The sequence below is a fragment of the Fragaria vesca genome, linkage group LG1 (genome assembly GCF_000184155.1).
Source record: "Fragaria vesca subsp. vesca linkage group LG1, FraVesHawaii_1.0, whole genome shotgun sequence".
Lineage (NCBI taxonomy): Eukaryota > Viridiplantae > Streptophyta > Magnoliopsida > Rosales > Rosaceae > Fragaria > Fragaria vesca.
In genome coordinates, this window is record NC_020491.1 from 6,638,320 (window position 1) to 6,656,281 (window position 17,962).

Genomic DNA, 17,962 nt, shown 5'->3' on the forward strand with positions numbered 1-17,962 from the left:
AATCTCTCTCTCTCTCTCTCTCTCTCTCTCTCTCTCTCTCTCCCTCTCTCTCTTTCTCTTTATAGTTATGTATATATTCAGAAAACTGATCCACTCCTTTCTATAGGTTAATGATGCACTGAAGGTGAATAACAAGTCCCCAAATGCATTATTAATGCTTGGTGACTTGGAATTAAAAAATGATGACTGGGTTAAGGCAAAAGAGACCTTTCGGGCTGCTAGTGAAGCAACTGAGGGAAAGGATTCTTATGCCACTCTTTCTCTGGTGTGTATAACTTTATTGGGCCTTCTCCCAATTCTTTTCTGTCATTGAAATAATACTTAATTGATAGCTTTAGTATTTTGACAAAAACAAAAAAACTGCCAAAGTTATATTTCCAGAAACTATCTTTTTCTGTTACTGTGTTTGCTAATGTTACTTAAACACTGTCTCTGTCTTATATGCTTGGCTGTTACTGTGTAGGGAAACTGGAATTATTTTGCGGCAATTCGCAATGAGAAAAGAAATCCCAAGTTGGAAGCTACACATCTCGAAAAATCGAAAGAACTCTACACTAAAGTACGTTGGTTTATTACTTTTATTTTCTTTTCCTGTCCTTTTGGAGCCATTATCTTGGAATGTAATGCTTACACATGCACTTCCAAGGGCTTTCTCATTTTATCTTGTTGGTCAAAATACTTATGATCAATATAGATTCTCTATTTCCATAATATTTGTTACACTTGTATCAATCATGTAATGGTACTGTTTTCATTCATCTATTGGGTAATGTGCCACACAAATCTGGTTGCTTTTTTATAATACTTTTTACATGCTTATAGGTCCTGGCTCAACATTCTGCTAATTTATATGCTGCCAATGGTGCTGGAGTGGTCTTTGCAGAGAAGGGTCACTTTGATGTTTCTAAAGACATTTTTACACAAGTAAGTTATATAGCAAGCAATCAGAAATTTAATATGTGGTTACTACATCATAGGTAGATGCAGATTTCAAAATCTAAGATGTTTGCTGTTTGCCTGTGATTGTAGGTTCAAGAAGCTGCCAGTGGGAACATTTTTGTTCAGATGCCTGATGTATGGATAAATTTGGCACATGTTTATTTTGCTCAAGGCAATTTTCCCCTGGCTGTGAAAATGGTGAATTCTTCTCATCTCATCTCATCTCTATGTCTATTCTATTATTTGACTTTAAATTTACTACAGTTCTCTTGCATGTGCTGATGACTAGTAACTTTGCAGTATCAAAATTGCTTGAGGAAGTTCTTTAACAACACGGACTCCCAGATCCTACTGTATATTGCTCGTACACAGTATGAAGCGGAGCAGTGGCAAGACTGCAAGAAAACTTTAATGAGAGCCATTCATTTGGCACCTTCAAACTACACATTGAGGTTTGATGCAGGTGTTGTAATGCAGAAGTTCTCAGCTTCAACCTTACAAAAGTCAAAGAAATCTGTGGATGAGGTTTGACAAGATTTTTCTCATCTGAAGCATTCTTGCCGATTATTTGTCAGTGAACATTATATTTAATTTGTGATTTCATTAATTCACATGCGTAACATCTTATATATGTCCATGTTTAGGTCCGGTCAACAGTTGCCGAGCTCGAAAATGCTGTTCGTTTATTTAAACAACTGTCTGCTGCTTCCAGCCTTCACTTTCATGGGTTTGATGAGAAAAAGATTGACACTCATGTTGAGTATTGCAGCCACTTGCTTGAGGCTGCAAGAGTTCATTTAACAGCAGCTGAGCATGAAGAGCAGAAGATTCGACAGAAACAAGAACTTGCTCGTCAGATGGCAATTGCTGAGGAAGCCCGTCGTAAGGCTGAAGAACAGAGGAAGTTCCAGGTTTGAACATTCTAAAGTTGCTTCATCCTATACATTTCTGTAATCTTTTACCCCTACATTAGTTAATACTTACGTACAACAGTTGGAGAGGAGAATGCAAGAGGACGAACTAAAGCGAGTGAAACAACAGGAGGAGCATTTTGAGCGCATAAAGGTAAAGATTGATAACTGAGTTGTCTGTACATTTTTTTATTGCTACCCCCTACAATTGGAGTTCAACAGTTCCTTTCACTTCATGTATACCAGGTCATGGTTTGGCTTGTATAGTTAAATTCCCTCTAACCTTGTATAAAAATATGGATCCTGGTGAATACAGAAAATTGATAGCTTTTGTATATGCATGGCATATTTCATGTTTCTAAGTTTTTCAATATTTTGGCTCTACAGGAGCAATGGAAAAGTAGTACATCTGGTTCCAAGAGAAGGCCTTCAGATATAATTGATGATGAGGGTGGGCATAGTGAAAAGAGAAGGAGAAAAGGTGGAAAGAAGAGAAGGAAGGACAAGCACTCAAGGTCTCGTTATGAGACGGAGGAAGCAGAAGCTGAGCAGATGGACTATCAGGAAGCACCAGAAAATGAAGATGCTGACACACACTACAGGGAATCTGGTCATATGAATGAGCAGGATGACGAAGAGAATGCTCAAAATCCTCTTGAAGCAGTTGGCCTAGAAGATTCTGATGTTGAGGATGAGGTAAAAGAACTGATATCTTGGCTAGCAATCCAAGTAAATGAATGTCAATTTTTATGTCACTTCCTGCTGGCAGTAACATAGTTTATCTTTTATGTTCTAGGCTGCACCAGCTGGTCGACGGAGGCGAGCATGGTCAGAATCTGATGATGATGAGGAGCAACAAGAGAGGCAGCCGGAGTCCAGTCCTAGGAGAGAAAATTCTGCAGATGTTCAGAGTGACGGAGAAGGTGATAAGCCAAATGGGGATCTTGATGATGAGGAGTAATGTCCATCATCTTGAAGTGTACTAGATAAGTAGTAAATATGTGCAATTTTGAACAAATTTTATAACAGGAGGGCCTGAGCCATTAGCTGAGGGTTAACTACTTTATTCATAGGTGTTTGTGGCCCTCATGTTTATATTTTGTACTTCTGAAACTCAATAATAGAAGCTTCAATATTTTCCTTCTTAGTTTCGCTCATCTCCCATCACCTTCACCTTGTATGCTTCTGAACTCCAAGGATTCGAGTTCCTCCTGAACATCGTAAAGCTGGACTGTATACATGTATTTAGCGAATCAGATGTGATTTGTTTCGATTGCTCATGAGCACAAAGACGAGGTTGTCAGTTGATCTAGAGGCGTTCAAACAAGTTTCATAGTTCTACTTTTACCGACGAATTGGTACTAATCTCACATGATTTCAAACAATGCTAGGTGAACCAGCTGAACCAGCTTCCACTAGTCTGGCAAAAGTAAAATGGGAAGCAAACTTAGCCAACAATCTCATGGGAAGGGTGCTGAGGGTTGATAGTGCTCATGCATGTTCTGTAGTGTATAAATCTGCAAAAGTTGCTCTCGTACAATCGTCTTTTTGGGCCAACTCAACCACAGTTCCACTCACCACCCAACACAGGCTTAAGAACAACATTTCAGCCTGACTAGTGTTTCTGCAAAAGCTTCACTGCTTCTGCTTAGCTTGGATACCAATTCTGCACGACTATACAGCTTTTCACACCCACACAGTCTTTTTCGTGGGGTGATCATTACTGTTTCAGCAAAATTCCTTATTGAATACAGACTTTTTGTGAGTTTCACAGTTCCAAAATTTCATAAGGAAACCAACTGCAGTGTTATAGTCCAAAGGGAACCAACCTTATGACCGTTTGAGCTCACTTGTTTTAAGAAAACATGAACTATATACAAAGCTTAGGATCCAACACATAAATCTATTGAAGATATTTGGACAAAGTACAATATGTTTAAGCAAGATTTGCAGCAGTAGATAGCAGAATCTTAGGGTTTCTGGTTCCTCTGTATCAGTAATGAGCAAAGACTATATCTATTAAAACAGTCACATGCATTTTGCTGTTAGATTTTAGAATACAAACACTTGTCTATTTGAAATGAAATCAGAGGACGCAAGGCAGGCAGCTCCCAAAAGAGAAAGGGAAGAGTCATGAGAGATTTGTGAGGTGTCCTTTTCTCAGTATAGTAGGTGGTGGATATATATTTAAAAGGTGATCAATGCTTTGGCTTTGTTTTGAAGATTTGCAAGGAGTAACTGGTATGCTATTTGCCAACAGAACCTGAGGTGAATTCAGATTCAGAACTGACATATTAGCCAATCTTGGGGTCCATATTGGGTCCAATATCTTCAATTATGATTTCAAACAAACAAAACATCAATATGGTACCCTAATGTATAACACAGAGTTTGCCTGACTCATTTGGAACTACTATGTGAAATGGCAAAGAGAGGGTTGGATATCAAACCAAGATGACCAGAGACATACATAGGATCCTTCATTTCAAAACACAATAATTATAGATACTAATGATAATCCATTCAACCACATTCAAACTAATTTTAAAAAGATAATAAAGAAAATTAATACTCTTCCTGCCTTCACTAATTAGACATTACACAAAAAAAGAGTTGACACCAAGTAAGTACAAGTTTTGGCCCTTGGATTCAGAAACCCAGTACAAGAAACTGCTCAGTCATCTGCAAAACAAAACAAAACATGAACTTGTTATTACACAACAATCACATCCAGGTCTCCAAAACCAATGCAAATCAGTTTAACCGCAAAGGTAAGAAATAATTACCATGATGACTTCTGGAATTGTAGATTGGGAAGTCATGAGCAGAGTTTGGAATAGAGATTGAAAGCCTGGTGGTGGAAGCTGATCCACTGTTTGAAGATTTATTATTAGCATCCAAATCAAGCCATGATGATTCTCTATCTTTGGGAGGCCCTTCATCAAAGAAGTGATGAATGGTTCTCTGGGTTTCTTCTCCTCGTTTGGAGTCAGTGAAGTTCTGAAGCTGCAAGTGAGGGTAGTGCTCTGTTTGTAAAGCAGAGCAGGTCCTCTGTTTTGAAGAAGAGTCGGAACAACTCATTGTGAGCTGCCAATTGGATTCATTTTGATGATGATTCAAAGATGAAGAAGAGCCAGAGAAGCCTCTAACACTCCCTGAAGGCTCTGAGAAGAATGCATGCTCATCCACCTCTTCTTTCACCCCATAACCAAACCTGTTTGGTCTTCAAAAACAAAAACCATCAAAATGTAAACTGATAAATTCAAGTTCAAAAAAGAAGAAGGCCATAACTTTCACATTGTTTAGACTAGACAGATGAATCACCTGTATTCTAAGTTAGGATGCAGGGGATTATTGTAAGAAGCAGAGTCCAAAAACAAGGAGGTGCTTCTTTCTTGCTGTGATAAACCAATGTTTGGCCTTGAATAAAGGAAAGGATGATCATCAAGATTAGAGCTACTACTATTGTAGCTACTCTCATTGGGTGAGAGTGAAGATAGTGAATGGAAGGGTGTGCTAAGTGAATTGGATGATGGGTTGAAAATCTTAGTGATTGGTGATGTGTTTGAGTTGGAGTTAGAGTTTGAATTTGCTGAAGTTGGTAGTGTTGCTTTGAAAACTTCCACAGGCTTTCTTGAACGGTTTTTGCCTCTGTGCATGTGCCTCTCACAGTACTTAGAATCAGCATATGCTTCTTTTGAACACCTCCATTTCTTCCCATCAGTTCTTCTGCACCTTCCTGGTTCTGGGTCTATCTTCCTCCCCAGTCCCATCTGAAAACAGTTCCACCCAACTGCAAGAAACCCCCTAAACCTTTCAAAACATATTCAAAGTTTCAATCTTTACAGAACAGAGAAACAAAGAGAACTCACTGTGGGGAGAGAAGAGCTTTGAAGAGAGAGGAGGAGAGTCCAAGCAGCTTCTTTTGATGGAGAAGAGGAGATCAGGAGGAATAGGTATTCCAGAAACCATGTACTTGTAAATCAGAGCTTGGTGCTCAAGCTCTTGCCATTGAGATGGAGTAAAAGGAAACCTCATGCCTCTCCCAGCACTACTACTGCTCATCATTTAAAACCCCAAAAATATGAGAAAACAAACCCCCAACTTTGTTCAAAGCAAAATGCAATCCAGACAGGTTTCAGAAGGAAATAGAGAAACAGAGGAGGGTGTGCATGATTTAATAGAGAGGGTAGAGTAGAGTAGGTATATTTATTTCAGGGACCATTTAGGCTGCAGAATCTTCTGTACATGGATAAAACTAATGGTTCTGAATTTTACAGTGCTTAGCTCTACTACCCTGCCACCTCCTTAAGTCTTTCTCTCTCTTCTTTCTTTCTCTCTCTTCTTTTCTCTGCACGTATTATGACTGCACCTCTGTTTTCTCTGGCTCTTCTGCAGTGGTGGCAGCTCTTGTCTCTGACACTCTACGGAAACCCATAAACTAAAGAAAAGACTGAAAAAAGTGAGTTAAAAATGAATAAAGGAGAAGTCTTTATCACTGTTTTTACCATTAAAAATTTTCTGAGGACTATGCAGAGCTCAGTGTCTGAAACCCAGATGACTGTACGAGTTTTCTACTGCTCTCACACTACTAACACTCTTTTACTTTTCTTCTTCCTTCCTCTGTTCCTTTTACCTCAGAAGAAACAGACCCACTTCTTCAAATTTTCTGAAATCTAGAAAATTCATTGATTCAGAGCAGGACCTCTCTTTTCGGTTCTGAACCAAACAGAAACCCACTTATTACTTTTTTGCACCATTTTCTTTTATATAATTGTTTGTTTTGTTGTGTTCAAAAGGCTCATGCTTCACAATACAAATGTTGGTAAGCTTTGTCTTGTTTCTCAGACACCATGATAAAGAGCACCTATGACCCTTCTTCATGTGAACTGTAAAAGCAGTAATTTTTTCATGGAAATAACCATCGTCTTTTTGAAAGTGAGGAAATTCTTCACCTCTTATAAGTGGGTTTCCATGATCTGTGGCAGACCCATGATCTTAGTGGCAGGTCATTGAATGTAGATAGATACACTTTGAATCTGTAGAATTAATGTCTTAGGAGTTGGGAGGAACATTTCAAGATCAACATTTCATTCAATTCTTGCAACCTCTCTTTGAAACATGTCCCCGGAATCATGTTTCTAGAAAATATTAGACCGAGTTTAATCAAAATTGTGGTTCAAAAACTCGAAACATGTAATACTCCGGAGGATGATAGAGTTGTCACGACCTTTTTCTTTTAACGGTGCAAGTTAAACCCTCGACGCATGTGAAATGAGTTATCACGAGTTGTATGTATACAGTTCCTCCCGTTGTAACAGAGTTGTAATATTGTCCAACAAATGTAACAGTGGAAGTCATGCAAGTTCGAAGACTTCCAACAGTTGACCACTGCTTCTGGTTTCAGATTACATCAGCAAGGAAAACGCCATAACGGGTCGACTTCTAATCCCAAGTTTGGAACAGAAAACGCCATCTTTGAATTGACTAATAAGCCCGACATGTTTGACCCCATCAGAGTACAAAACCACCAGATGAACAAGCAAATTTTACAGCAAAGTAAAAAAAGAAAAATGAGATAATTAGGGGGGGTGGGGGTTGGGGTGAATGTGGTGGGACTCTGAAGTGAAACAAAGGAAGCCACAAGTATTGAAGAGGGTTCCTGCAGTTTGGTTGCATTTACTTCTCTCTCTGTGATAGCTATTCTTGTACTCTTTCTCCCTCTCTCTCTAACCTGGCAGGTCTCTGAGCACACATGCAACTCACCTTTTCTCTTTTGTACCAGAGAACCCACTTGAGCCAAGGCATGCCTTCAAATATCCCTAACCACTGGTTGGCAGACCAAACTGCACTTTTCTCACTTCATTTCAAAGTAACATAGATTATAATGAACCTCTTAAGGTTCAAATGATATACATCCAAGTATATTGGTTCAATATAAAGGTGATTCTTCGCTTTCGTAGACTAATTTAGCTTTGATCTCGAACTAGTCTACAATTGTAAGGGGCTAAGCTAGTATGCAAATGTAGATCGCTAAACTAGTCTCTACTATATATATATATATATATATATTTACAAGGAGTCGATAATGCAGGAATCAATAATGCACCGTAAACTTTTTCAATCAAGTGATATGTAAGCACCATTTTCCTTAAAAATTACCTATGAGTGATACTAGGAATTTGATGTGTAATAGTTTTGATTAGAATTGAAATTTGTTTAGTTCTTGTGGTTTGAAGTCGACATATGTTTAATTCTTGTGGTTTTATTTTAATCTGATAGTCATTAAAGTCACGATTTTTCATCCAAATAGTCATATTGCCGACGTGACCTTTAATTGAGAAAATTGTTGGAATGACTATTTGGATGAAAAATCATGACTTTAAGGACTATTCAAATTAATATAAAACCATAAATACTAAACAGACGTCGACTTCAAACCACAAGAACTATACAGTATTTTACCCTTTACCTTTTTGATTATTACCTATGAGTGATACTAGGAATGTGAGGTGTAATAGTTTTGATTATACTCTGCAAAAGAAACTGATAAAGGGTAAAGTACATGGCAATGGGCATAATTGCTGTCTTTGACTAATAATCGACTCAAAACACATTCCCCTACACATTTGTGGTACGATTCAGAGCAAGTTCAATCATAGCCAAATAAACTATACGCTCAAGTAATTTAAATGTATCCATAAAGCCTAGATTCAATTTGTAACGGAAGGAAAATCAGCAGCCTCGGTAAGTAAAAACCAAAACTAGTATATTTACAGTATAAGCAGGATGCTAGACTTCTCTCATGGATCTAAATTCTGTATTACATATACCGAAATACAAAGTCATTCATGATACAGAAGGCAAAAAAAAGCAACCTTCATTTGCAGAAGAGAAGCATCGTTTGAAGTAACAATATTGAGCTCATTTGTCATGCAATTTTACATTACTGAACTTACGTTCAGGTTACACGGCGAAAATATAACTCGGAAGGCCAAACCTTTCATTGCAGGGCAGTACTATTCCTTCTGGAAGAAAGAGAGAACAAGGTCCGTATGTACAGAAAAGAGTTGGGTGTCCACGAAAAGCTGCATAGCATTTAGGGAAGAAAAAGATGTATCAGTATGCCTTCAGCTTTACACCAATTCACGTTAGCTAGCATCCAGAACATGCAGTGAAGCAAGATTACAAGTCACTTTCAAAAGTAAAGAGTACAGGAGGTTAATATCGGGGGTAATATCTACATGAATTGATTAGAAACTTATTTTCTTCGTTGTGAAATCTACTGAAGTCGATCACAAAATTAATGCAGAAACCAACAACATCAATTCTTGACCACGGCTGTGGCCCAATTTCAGAAAGAAGAACCAGGATGTGTCTCTTTCAGAGCTTGGTGTCTGTTTTGTTTTCTTTGGGAATATTAATTTCAGAAATCATGAAAAGCTAGATAATTGAAAATAATAGTGTATGTACAACTTAAAACAAATACAGAGAGAGAGTCCAGAACAAGAGAAATTCTCCAAGTTAAGAGAATAAGCAATTAAGTTGGATCACAAAAAACAAGGGAAATGTCGAGGAACACACCTTCATAAATGGTCGATCGCGACTAGGAAATGAGTCGATGAAACTCTCTTTCAGAAGTAGGGATACCTATTTAGAAGGATACAAGTGTCAGATCTGTAGCAGTTAATATGATTGTTTGCTAAATCAAGTACATGATCATAGTATATATGTGCCTATACATAAAAAAGCTCACTGCTTGCACAAGTTAGCAATTTTCACATTCAATAGAAAAAAGCTATTTGATCTGCACTTTTTCCTGTACACATTAGGGCCCAAACATATATTAAGGTAGATGACAAGGTCCATATACCGAAACTCCTCCATGGTATACCTATCCCCATGAAACTTTACATCACAAAGGAAAGCATAGAAATCCGCCTATCCCCATGAATTGGAAAACTAGCATTAGCCAACTCTACTCCTAAACCTGGAACAGAGATGGTACACTAGGCACTACAAAACATTGCAGTACTTTGCCAGAATGTCTTATACAGCTACGTACAACAGATGCATATCATTATCGTGGAAACATACTCACCTTATCATCATTTGATTGTACATTTGTAATTGTGTGTGAACGGAGATTAGAGCAAAGAGAATCCAAGTAAGATCTTAAAACTCTTAGGAAACCTTTGGCAGCGTCAACCTACACAACAAATAAAAGCATTAATGAAAAGAAAGGGGTTGAATGATATTCACTCTGACAGAAAGGAAAAGGCAGAACATACCTGTTCGTCTGTGCACTCATATACTGGTCTTTTCCTAGCCAAGAAACTCTCTCCCACAAGCTTTGCATGATAAGGACTTAATGCTGAAAATAGTTCCCGATGTCGAGGCAAATTAGGTATTGTTGGTGACTTCACCTATTGCATCATTAAGCAATTGGAAAAGAATCAGATTCTAGCATTATTTTATACACATTTTTCTGTTTGAACTAGGTAATGCTTGCATTGGAATGAACATTAAGTATACATCAGAAGTTAGAGAATCTACTAAACCAAGATACACCAATATTATAATGCTTATGCTGAGAATAGAACTTCAGATATTATCACAAGAATGAAAAACTATGCAACAAAGAAAAAAAAAATGCTATAGATAGTTACAAACTTGCAACATATAAAAACTTAAAGCTTCGTATATTGCAAGCCACATGGTCAAAAACTAGCCAAAGCGTATTGGAATAGCAGTATAAGGTAAAATATAAATTAAAACAACAAACCTGGTTCTTGTTGGCATCAACCAGAATTACATTAGACAGCTTTGATTGTACTTCATGTGTTTTGTTCTTGACCCCAACCTAAGAGAAGTACTATTAGTAAAGAATCAAATGTCACTTATAGTACAAGGAGCATCTAGAAGAAAGATAGCAGATGAAAATGGATACAGAGAAATGCATGGGTCATCACATTTCCACTGAGGAAAAAGAACATATAGAAGATAGATCCTAACTTTCTATGGAGGGATATAACTCATATTTGGTACATTACTGAGAAGTCTAACAAGCGATGATTAAAGTATATGATGAATAATTCAATAAATTTGCTTTCAAATAATAAGCTGACTGTGAAAAGGTTCCCCGTACGAGCCTTAATACAATGGAAATCCCAAATCCAGATAAACCATAGTTTTCCTCGGATCAGTGTATAACAGTCAATAAATTGAGAACTCACTATGTAAGGAACAGGTGCATCCAAAAAGTCCATCATGTCACTTGGTAAAACCTGGAAAATTTATGCAGGTTTAGTTTTCACATAAGATAGAGATGCAAGCATCATCTTTAGAAAATTATTTCTCATGGGAAAGTCTCATACTGGCATTAGTAGGCTTTGCCACTGGTAGGGACGAATCAGAGGGATAATGGACAACACCGAAGCAGATAAGATACCCTGAACAGTAGAAAAGAAAATATATATTGATTTCAATAGACTCCTGAATAATCAGAGAAAATGGACAAAACAGGTACGTGATTTACTCCAACAGTTCAGACCTAAACTGAAACATATAATGTAAAATTACATACCAAATTGGAACAAATAATTACAATTTGCTTCTCCAACAGCGCCCCTGCAAACATTGCTAATACCTGCAATGTGTGAAAGAATCAATAACCTATAAGAATTAATAATATCCAAGTAGACATACAACCCATAATTGCAATAATACGTCAGTAGAATACATTCTGACTGAACAAATGAACAACTCATATGCCCGATGGAGGATATCATTATGCTCTGACAACAATAATTCATACTAGAAATAGAGAGGAGGCTTTCAGATTGATTTCCGCTTAAACAAGGTCTGAATGTTGAGTAATTTGCTTGTTCAAATTTCTGATTAACAATCAGTACATCATTGCAGAAGCTATTTCAACATCTACTATGTGCATAAGTAGATAGACATTTCTTTGTATATGTAAATCTCAAAAGAACAGAATCCCGCAAATATAAATACTGTTAAAGTAGTTAACTACTTCCAAGGGGAAAAGAAACCAATATAATCTATTAAGTCAGAAGAACTCCAAAGTAACTAACATTTTCTAGACGAAGGGAGCCACATATGCATGCAATTGCCCATACTGATAATGCAGTTGCTTCCTCCTCTGCCAGGAGTGCGCTGTGTGCCTGATAGAAACCAATAACAACACAATGCATGTCAGGAACAGAGTAATTTATGAAGAATGACATTGTAAAGGACAAAGGAAACCCAAATCAACCACACTTAGAAATGGAAATTTCTTCACACTATCTTCACTTTACCTCAGCAAATTCTAGACTTGTACTACAAGACCTCAAATCAATGGTTGAGCCACCAATATGTAGAACTGTTTCATCTGGTCTGTAATATTCCAAGGGATGCAGGTGCTCCAAAGGATGGAATCTAATTGTGGAACCTCTGGCTGGGCAATGTAACTGGTAGTACTCACTTATTATCTGCAATGATCCATGATCGTTTGCCTAGAACAATGGGAAAAAATTTCACACCAGGCAATGTTACACTAAAGATTCACATAGCTGAGAAATCCTATATCTAGATACGTCAAAGGAGGAAAATGCACCTTTGCCCATTCAAGAATATCAATGAGATCAGAATCGTCTTGACCGGAGAAAGATGTCTCTTCTGTCTCTATATCATCGACATCACTCCTAAAATTCCTGTCTTCACTAGGAGAACCCTGAAAACTGCATAAAACACTTCTAGATGACATAAGTACAACATTTGTGCAACTGCTATGCTCCAAAATTAGTTTGGAAGAGATAAATGATAACTTCCACTAAAAAATTAATACAAACGCACAAAATAATAACAATGGTATACCTGGAGGAAGAATCAGAACTTTCATACTGATAGTAACGCAAGAGAGGTAGAACAGCATTTGGTAATCGCCTTTCAAAAGCAGGCTTGTTTGTAGAGAAATCATCAGCATAGACCTCACAAACTTCTGCATTTGGTGCACAAGATTCTATCTTGGAACTGGCCATCTCGGTTTCAGGACCCACTGGAATAACAACATTTCCCATAACACTGCTCTTCATCAGTTCACAATCCGCATCAAGCATTTGACACTCTAGGTGGATTCCATTCTCTCCAACTCTCACAGCTGAAGAATCTTTTAGGCTTGTCTGACAAGATTCTGCTGTGCCATTTACCATGTCCGCTGTTCTACTATTTAGGGATCCACTGTCTATACTTTCTTCTGTATTTTCCTCTGAACTTCCATCATTTCTATAGTCCTTTGGGGAATCCAAATCTAAAAGACCAATACCTTTTGTTAATCGTTCCAATCTTTCTTCTGTGAAGATACTGCAGGAAAATGCAAAAGACATTGAGCAATGAGATCAACTAAAAAGCTGTTTAACAAAGAACTAGAAGAATCTTATTGTTGGTACAAAATAGTAAAGAAGGTTGTCTAATGCGACCAATCAATAGTGAAGTATATATATCCCCTTCACCTAAAAACTACAGAAACTACCACCCAGGCACTCAACTACTTTGGAACTAAGTTTTCTGACTTTGCTAGATAGGATACTGATCAACCTTACATCCAGGAATCTTTAGCCACCTTTTCTTTCTTTTCCTATATGAACCAAGGTACGAGTCTCAATACATTTTCATATTTATAATATGTCGTACATTTAGTGCATTGAAATAGCAGAGGGATACTTTCTGCTCAGCAAGTTTTAAGAAATATAAAGTGGATTGAGTCTGAACTTCTAATTCAAAAATTAACTGCAAATCATCAATATAAATATATTGTAGGAATGTCCAATGTATACACACCTATTTAATACACCAAAATGTAACTCAAAGGCAGGAAGCCTCGAGAGAATGCAATAACATCTCCGAGTAGTTAATACATGACGGCTCAGAGACGGGCGAGAAGGATGTTTTTCTGAAACCATGGAAAGCAATCCAGAGGGTTTCTGCACCAATTCTTCCACCAACACGCAGCATCCATACAGAGTTGAATCATCGGCAACCTTCAGATAAACGGTTGTATAAAATGAGTCATCAAGAAATAAAGAACTTGACTCCCAACTAATAATATAATCTTTTTGTTCAGGTTAATGCGGAAAGAATAAAATTCCTGATGTCATAAATTCATCGGCTTGCAATACTTAAATATTGTTTGCTTATTTTTAACTAAGCACCCATAAAGTCCCATCAAAATACAATCAAAATGTAATCAAACACAATGAAACAATTAATCCTCTTATATTCGTTTTGATTTCTATTAACACAATAATTCAACTTACCACACATGTCAAGTAACTTGAAGGCAATATGTTCTCAGAACTAGTATTATAGTTTTCATGTGACAAACTGTAATGATTCTATGGTCCAACACCAGTTAACCAGTATGTATCAGTTTGAATGACAAAAAAACAATTCCACAAGATATCAAGGTTATACAGAAAACTCGCGACAAGATTCAAGAAAATTCTAAAAGAGATGAATCATGGAGACATAAGTTCAAATTACCTGTAATCTGAATACAAAGGACAGATCGCTCTGTTTAAAGTGCTCCTGCACATAAGCACGAGATTAAAATGTGTCAAAAAAGTTACGCATCACATAAATTAAATCAAAACAAAAGAAGTCTATGTTATAGTTTAGTTTTACAAGTCTACAACCCTGCCACAGCTGTATTACTCAGCACTATTATATTGTCTTTAGTAGGACAAATTTTGAAATGGTACGGCTAGCCTACAACCTTAGTAAACATAATCTGATAAATTTGCATTTAATACTATATTTCAGATTGAAACACAAGAACTTAGGGATTTATATCCAGTCCTACTAAATTTTGGAGCATCACTTTCCTGAGTGCATCCATTAAAAAAATGAAAACTAAATACACTTAACAGGCTTGGTGAAGACTGGTTGCTAAAGGATGCATAAGCATTAATTCAAAACAATACTACACAGCCAAGCATAGTACCTGCCCCAGAAGAATTTCATTCAATTCACTCATGGAAGGAGTTCTCTCAACAGCATGAACCTGAAGTCATTAGCATCCAAGGTGTCAGTATTAGCATATCATGTATAATCTACAAAGCACCCAATAAAAGCAAAAACAACTTAAAAGACTACCAAGACATAGCCACATAGGACAGAAATAGACAGGTATCAAGTATACATAATACCACTACCCTTTCATTAAGTACTACTCAATAATCATGACTCACAAACAACTAGAGGGTACGTGATAATAAACAAATCAAATCAATTCACAAGGAAAAGTGGTTGAAAGATCCATCAAGATAGCCACTAACCTCTAGGCCTCCTGGGAAACAAAATGAAATGAGATCCTTGTATTGGAGAGGCAGCTGTTTTTCAGGAGGGTAAACCAATAACACCTGAAGGTAGGAATGGTTAATACCATACAGTACTCAAATCACTTCAATTTGCAAACATATTAAACAATTGGCAACAAAGAGACTCCACCTGAGGTTCAATATTGGGTTCTACCCGAGACTGATTCTGGTTACCAAGTGCACTTCGCAATTTTCCTGGACTTTCAGACTTCCTTGCAAAATATTGCCTTTGGAGTGCTTGGATATCACAGTTTGGGTGAAGGCCTACAACTACCATGCTCTCAAAAAGCCTTGTTGGCTCCTTCAAAGACCTATGATCCTGCACACTTAAATAGTACAGATGTTAAGGAATCTCTTTGGATGAAACCTTCGCTTCCTTAGTGCATGAACATGAATGGATCCTAAGCGAAACTGCATACCAAGTGCTGCAGCTGAAAGTTTGCCCATTGACGCTTCTGGCTAGTCAAAACTTCTGGATTGTAAGTTCTTCCTGTTTTCACTTCGGGAGGACTGGAGAAGCCTTTTAGCACCTTATTAAATTGGCGATGTAGTCTTTGAAGTGGACTACCACCATCTTCTTCTTTCAATGAATACACAACCGACGGCCGCGGGGCTGTAGCAGCAGCAGCTGCTGCAGCAACTGCTCTTGCGACATCTTCCGTCGTTTGCATGAAAAACGAACTCCCCCAACCAGGGCTACCCGTCTCTTCACTTTTATCCATGCTGAAAAAGTTTCCCCTCCTATCACAAAAACCAAACAGTAAGAACAACTCACCCCTTACAAATCACATCTTTGCCAAATTCCATGGTCAACTAAATCATTGCTAATGGTCAAGACTCAAGACTCAAGACCGTACCCACTAAAAGCATACCTAACTCCCTTACATGTTCACTTCAATCCTCTACTACAACTATTTCCAGCGTATCTAAACTTGCATAGACAACGCATTAATTTCAAGAAACACAGTAATTATTCGGGAGCTAGATACAAGCTCAAAAATCAAATTTAAATCCGATTGCTAGCCTCGGAAAAAGCTAAATAATCTTCGGCGTTCTTTCATCAGTCATCAGTCATCAGTCATCAGTCATAGCAATCCATCGCTTACTACATATATGTTTTCAGTTACAGCAAGCTCCCAACGCCGAAAACAGCCAGAAAATATAACAGATAGAACAAAAATTCCACTTTCTGCTGATTCATTTCACACCACAACTTTCTTCTGAAAACTTCTTCTTCTGAACATGAATTTCACATGTTACATCCCTAACACAACTAGACTCAAAGTATAACAAACCTAAAATCATCACAGCAATTGAATTCCGATCATCATCTCCGAAACCGAAAAAAGAAAAAACTACCAAGCTCACCTCCGAGTGGCGGCAAATCCAAAGCGCAGCGAAGAAGGAGGAAACGAAAATATCAGAGGGAGGAATTTGCGGCGGCGGCCATAACAAAGCTGGTGATTCTTCTTCGACAAGGAGGTCCTCTGAGATCAAATTGGAGAAGAGAACGAGGAGAAGGCGGTATAGAATTTACTCCGCGTTAAATAAATAATTAAATTTTCAATTCCAAAGTGTTTTCGGACCAAACAAATAAATAAAAATGAACGAGAAGAAGAGGACGGTCAGCAGCGTCAGTTTCTCTTTTTGATTTTGTAACGGTGTCAAAACCCCGTCTTCTAGACTCTGTTTTGGTAACTGGGGCATCCTATGCTCTATCCATTAAATGCGTTTTTCACCTTAATTAATTAACTTTTAATTCTCATTTTAGTTTTTCTATTATTTTATTTTGCTGCTTTTGTTTCTTTACGCGCGGCGTTGCTCACTCTTTCTAGTACACACGGCGCGCACTGCGCCTCTCTTCCTATGGACGGAGAAAGGGGGTTGGTGAGGTGTAGATGCTCACACCGTTCTGATAGATTCCTTGACACGGGCGCAATGAGGTTTTTTCTTATATTCATTTAACATCTTTTTAAAAAAAATTAGGAACAACAATCTTTAAAGTAATTTTAAATACACACCTCTTACTTAATACATTACCCATCTAGTTTTTCATTTCAATATTATACTAAATACACACCCTAAGCTGTCTAAAATACCTTCAATATCTAAAACTAATAATAATATGTTATTTAATATAATTATTATATATTTACTATTTCACAACTCTCTTTACGTATTCTCTTTTATTTTCTGTTAGATTTTTTTGATCGGGTTAGAAATTTTTTCTTGATATATTTCAATTTATAATCAAAAGAGTAGTATTATATTCGAACTCCAAATCTCCAATATGACATCAACCGGTTAGAATTTTGAAGAAAAAAAAATATTGAACACACATAATTTTTTCAAAGTTAAGAAACTAGTAGAAGTACAATAACATAAAAACTAGTTTTTAGTCTGCAAGATATAAAACTAAAGTTGATGAATAAAAAACTAAATGAATCGGTAAATAGTACATATGATTACTACAATAGTCGAATTTCAAGTGATGAATTTTGGATAAGAGGTTTTTATAAATTTTCTTTTAATGCATAGTAATAGTGGAGAAGAGTTAGGTTTTAGGGAAGATGAAGTTTTTTTTTTTCTCTAATAATTGATGGATGTTTTTGTAATTAAACATACCTATAAAATCTGATGTGAAATATAAAATAATAGTGATGTGTATTGAGAGATTAGAGGTGTGTATTTAAAATTTATCCAATCTTTAACTTTATATTCAGAGAAATG

The 17,962-nt window shown here is 37.0% G+C and overlaps 3 protein-coding genes across 3 annotated transcripts in view; 1 reads left to right on the plus strand and 2 right to left on the minus strand.

The window, feature by feature from the left end:
* LOC101310166 (RNA polymerase-associated protein CTR9 homolog) overlaps positions 1-2,875 on the plus strand; it is a 7,111-nt gene extending 4,236 nt beyond the window's left edge. Inside the window, exons 12-20 of the mRNA XM_004288927.1 lie at positions 107-265; positions 464-559; positions 823-924; positions 1,030-1,137; positions 1,240-1,464; positions 1,584-1,850; positions 1,933-2,004; positions 2,238-2,546; positions 2,647-2,875. Of these exons, the coding sequence (XP_004288975.1) occupies positions 107-265; positions 464-559; positions 823-924; positions 1,030-1,137; positions 1,240-1,464; positions 1,584-1,850; positions 1,933-2,004; positions 2,238-2,546; positions 2,647-2,811 (1,503 nt within the window). The 3' untranslated portion in view covers positions 2,812-2,875. The remainder of the gene's footprint in view (positions 1-106; positions 266-463; positions 560-822; positions 925-1,029; positions 1,138-1,239; positions 1,465-1,583; positions 1,851-1,932; positions 2,005-2,237; positions 2,547-2,646) is intronic.
* Positions 2,876-4,421: 1,546 nt separating this feature from the next.
* On the minus strand, positions 4,422-5,936 carry LOC101291561 (growth-regulating factor 1-like). Its single transcript, XM_004287574.1, has 4 exons — positions 5,723-5,936; positions 5,175-5,643; positions 4,637-5,073; positions 4,422-4,532 (listed from the first exon to the last, which is right to left on the minus strand). Exons 1-4 carry the CDS (start codon positions 5,916-5,918, stop codon positions 4,525-4,527), a joined length of 1,110 nt encoding a protein of 369 aa, XP_004287622.1. The 5' UTR covers positions 5,919-5,936; the 3' UTR covers positions 4,422-4,524.
* Positions 5,937-8,570: 2,634 nt separating this feature from the next.
* LOC101291858 lies at positions 8,571-16,803 on the minus strand. Its single transcript, XM_004287575.1, has 19 exons — positions 16,601-16,803; positions 15,652-15,973; positions 15,363-15,551; positions 15,191-15,274; positions 14,857-14,916; positions 14,397-14,441; positions 13,695-13,894; positions 12,732-13,217; positions 12,472-12,607; positions 12,173-12,370; positions 11,948-12,037; positions 11,437-11,499; positions 11,228-11,302; positions 11,087-11,137; positions 10,636-10,713; positions 10,142-10,276; positions 9,952-10,059; positions 9,435-9,500; positions 8,571-8,938 (listed from the first exon to the last, which is right to left on the minus strand). The coding sequence occupies exons 2-19, from the start codon at positions 15,952-15,954 to the stop codon at positions 8,870-8,872; spliced, it is 2,436 nt and encodes an 811-aa protein (XP_004287623.1). The 5' UTR covers positions 15,955-15,973; positions 16,601-16,803; the 3' UTR covers positions 8,571-8,869.
* Positions 16,804-17,962: the final 1,159 nt, after the last annotated feature.

Excerpts from the sequence above, each read along its gene's own strand:
- LOC101291858 (XM_004287575.1), bottom strand. The coding sequence starts at position 15,954 with ATGGATAAAAGTGAAGAGACGGGTAGCCCTGGTTGGGGGAGTTCGTTT. Across the intron at positions 10,714-11,086 it reads ATGCACCTGTTCCTTACATA|GTTGGGGTCAAGAACAAAAC; the intron begins GTGAGTTCTCAA and ends TACTTCTCTTAG. Across the intron at positions 10,277-10,635 it reads TTGATGCCAACAAGAACCAG|GTGAAGTCACCAACAATACC; the intron begins GTTTGTTGTTTT and ends ATGATGCAATAG.
- LOC101291561 (XM_004287574.1), bottom strand. The coding sequence starts at position 5,918 with ATGATGAGCAGTAGTAGTGCTGGGAGAGGCATGAGGTTTCCTTTTACT. Across the intron at positions 5,644-5,722 it reads AAAGCTCTTCTCTCCCCACA|TTGGGTGGAACTGTTTTCAG; the intron begins GTGAGTTCTCTT and ends GGTTTCTTGCAG. Across the intron at positions 5,074-5,174 it reads CATCCTAACTTAGAATACAG|ACCAAACAGGTTTGGTTATG; the intron begins GTGATTCATCTG and ends TTGTTTTTGAAG.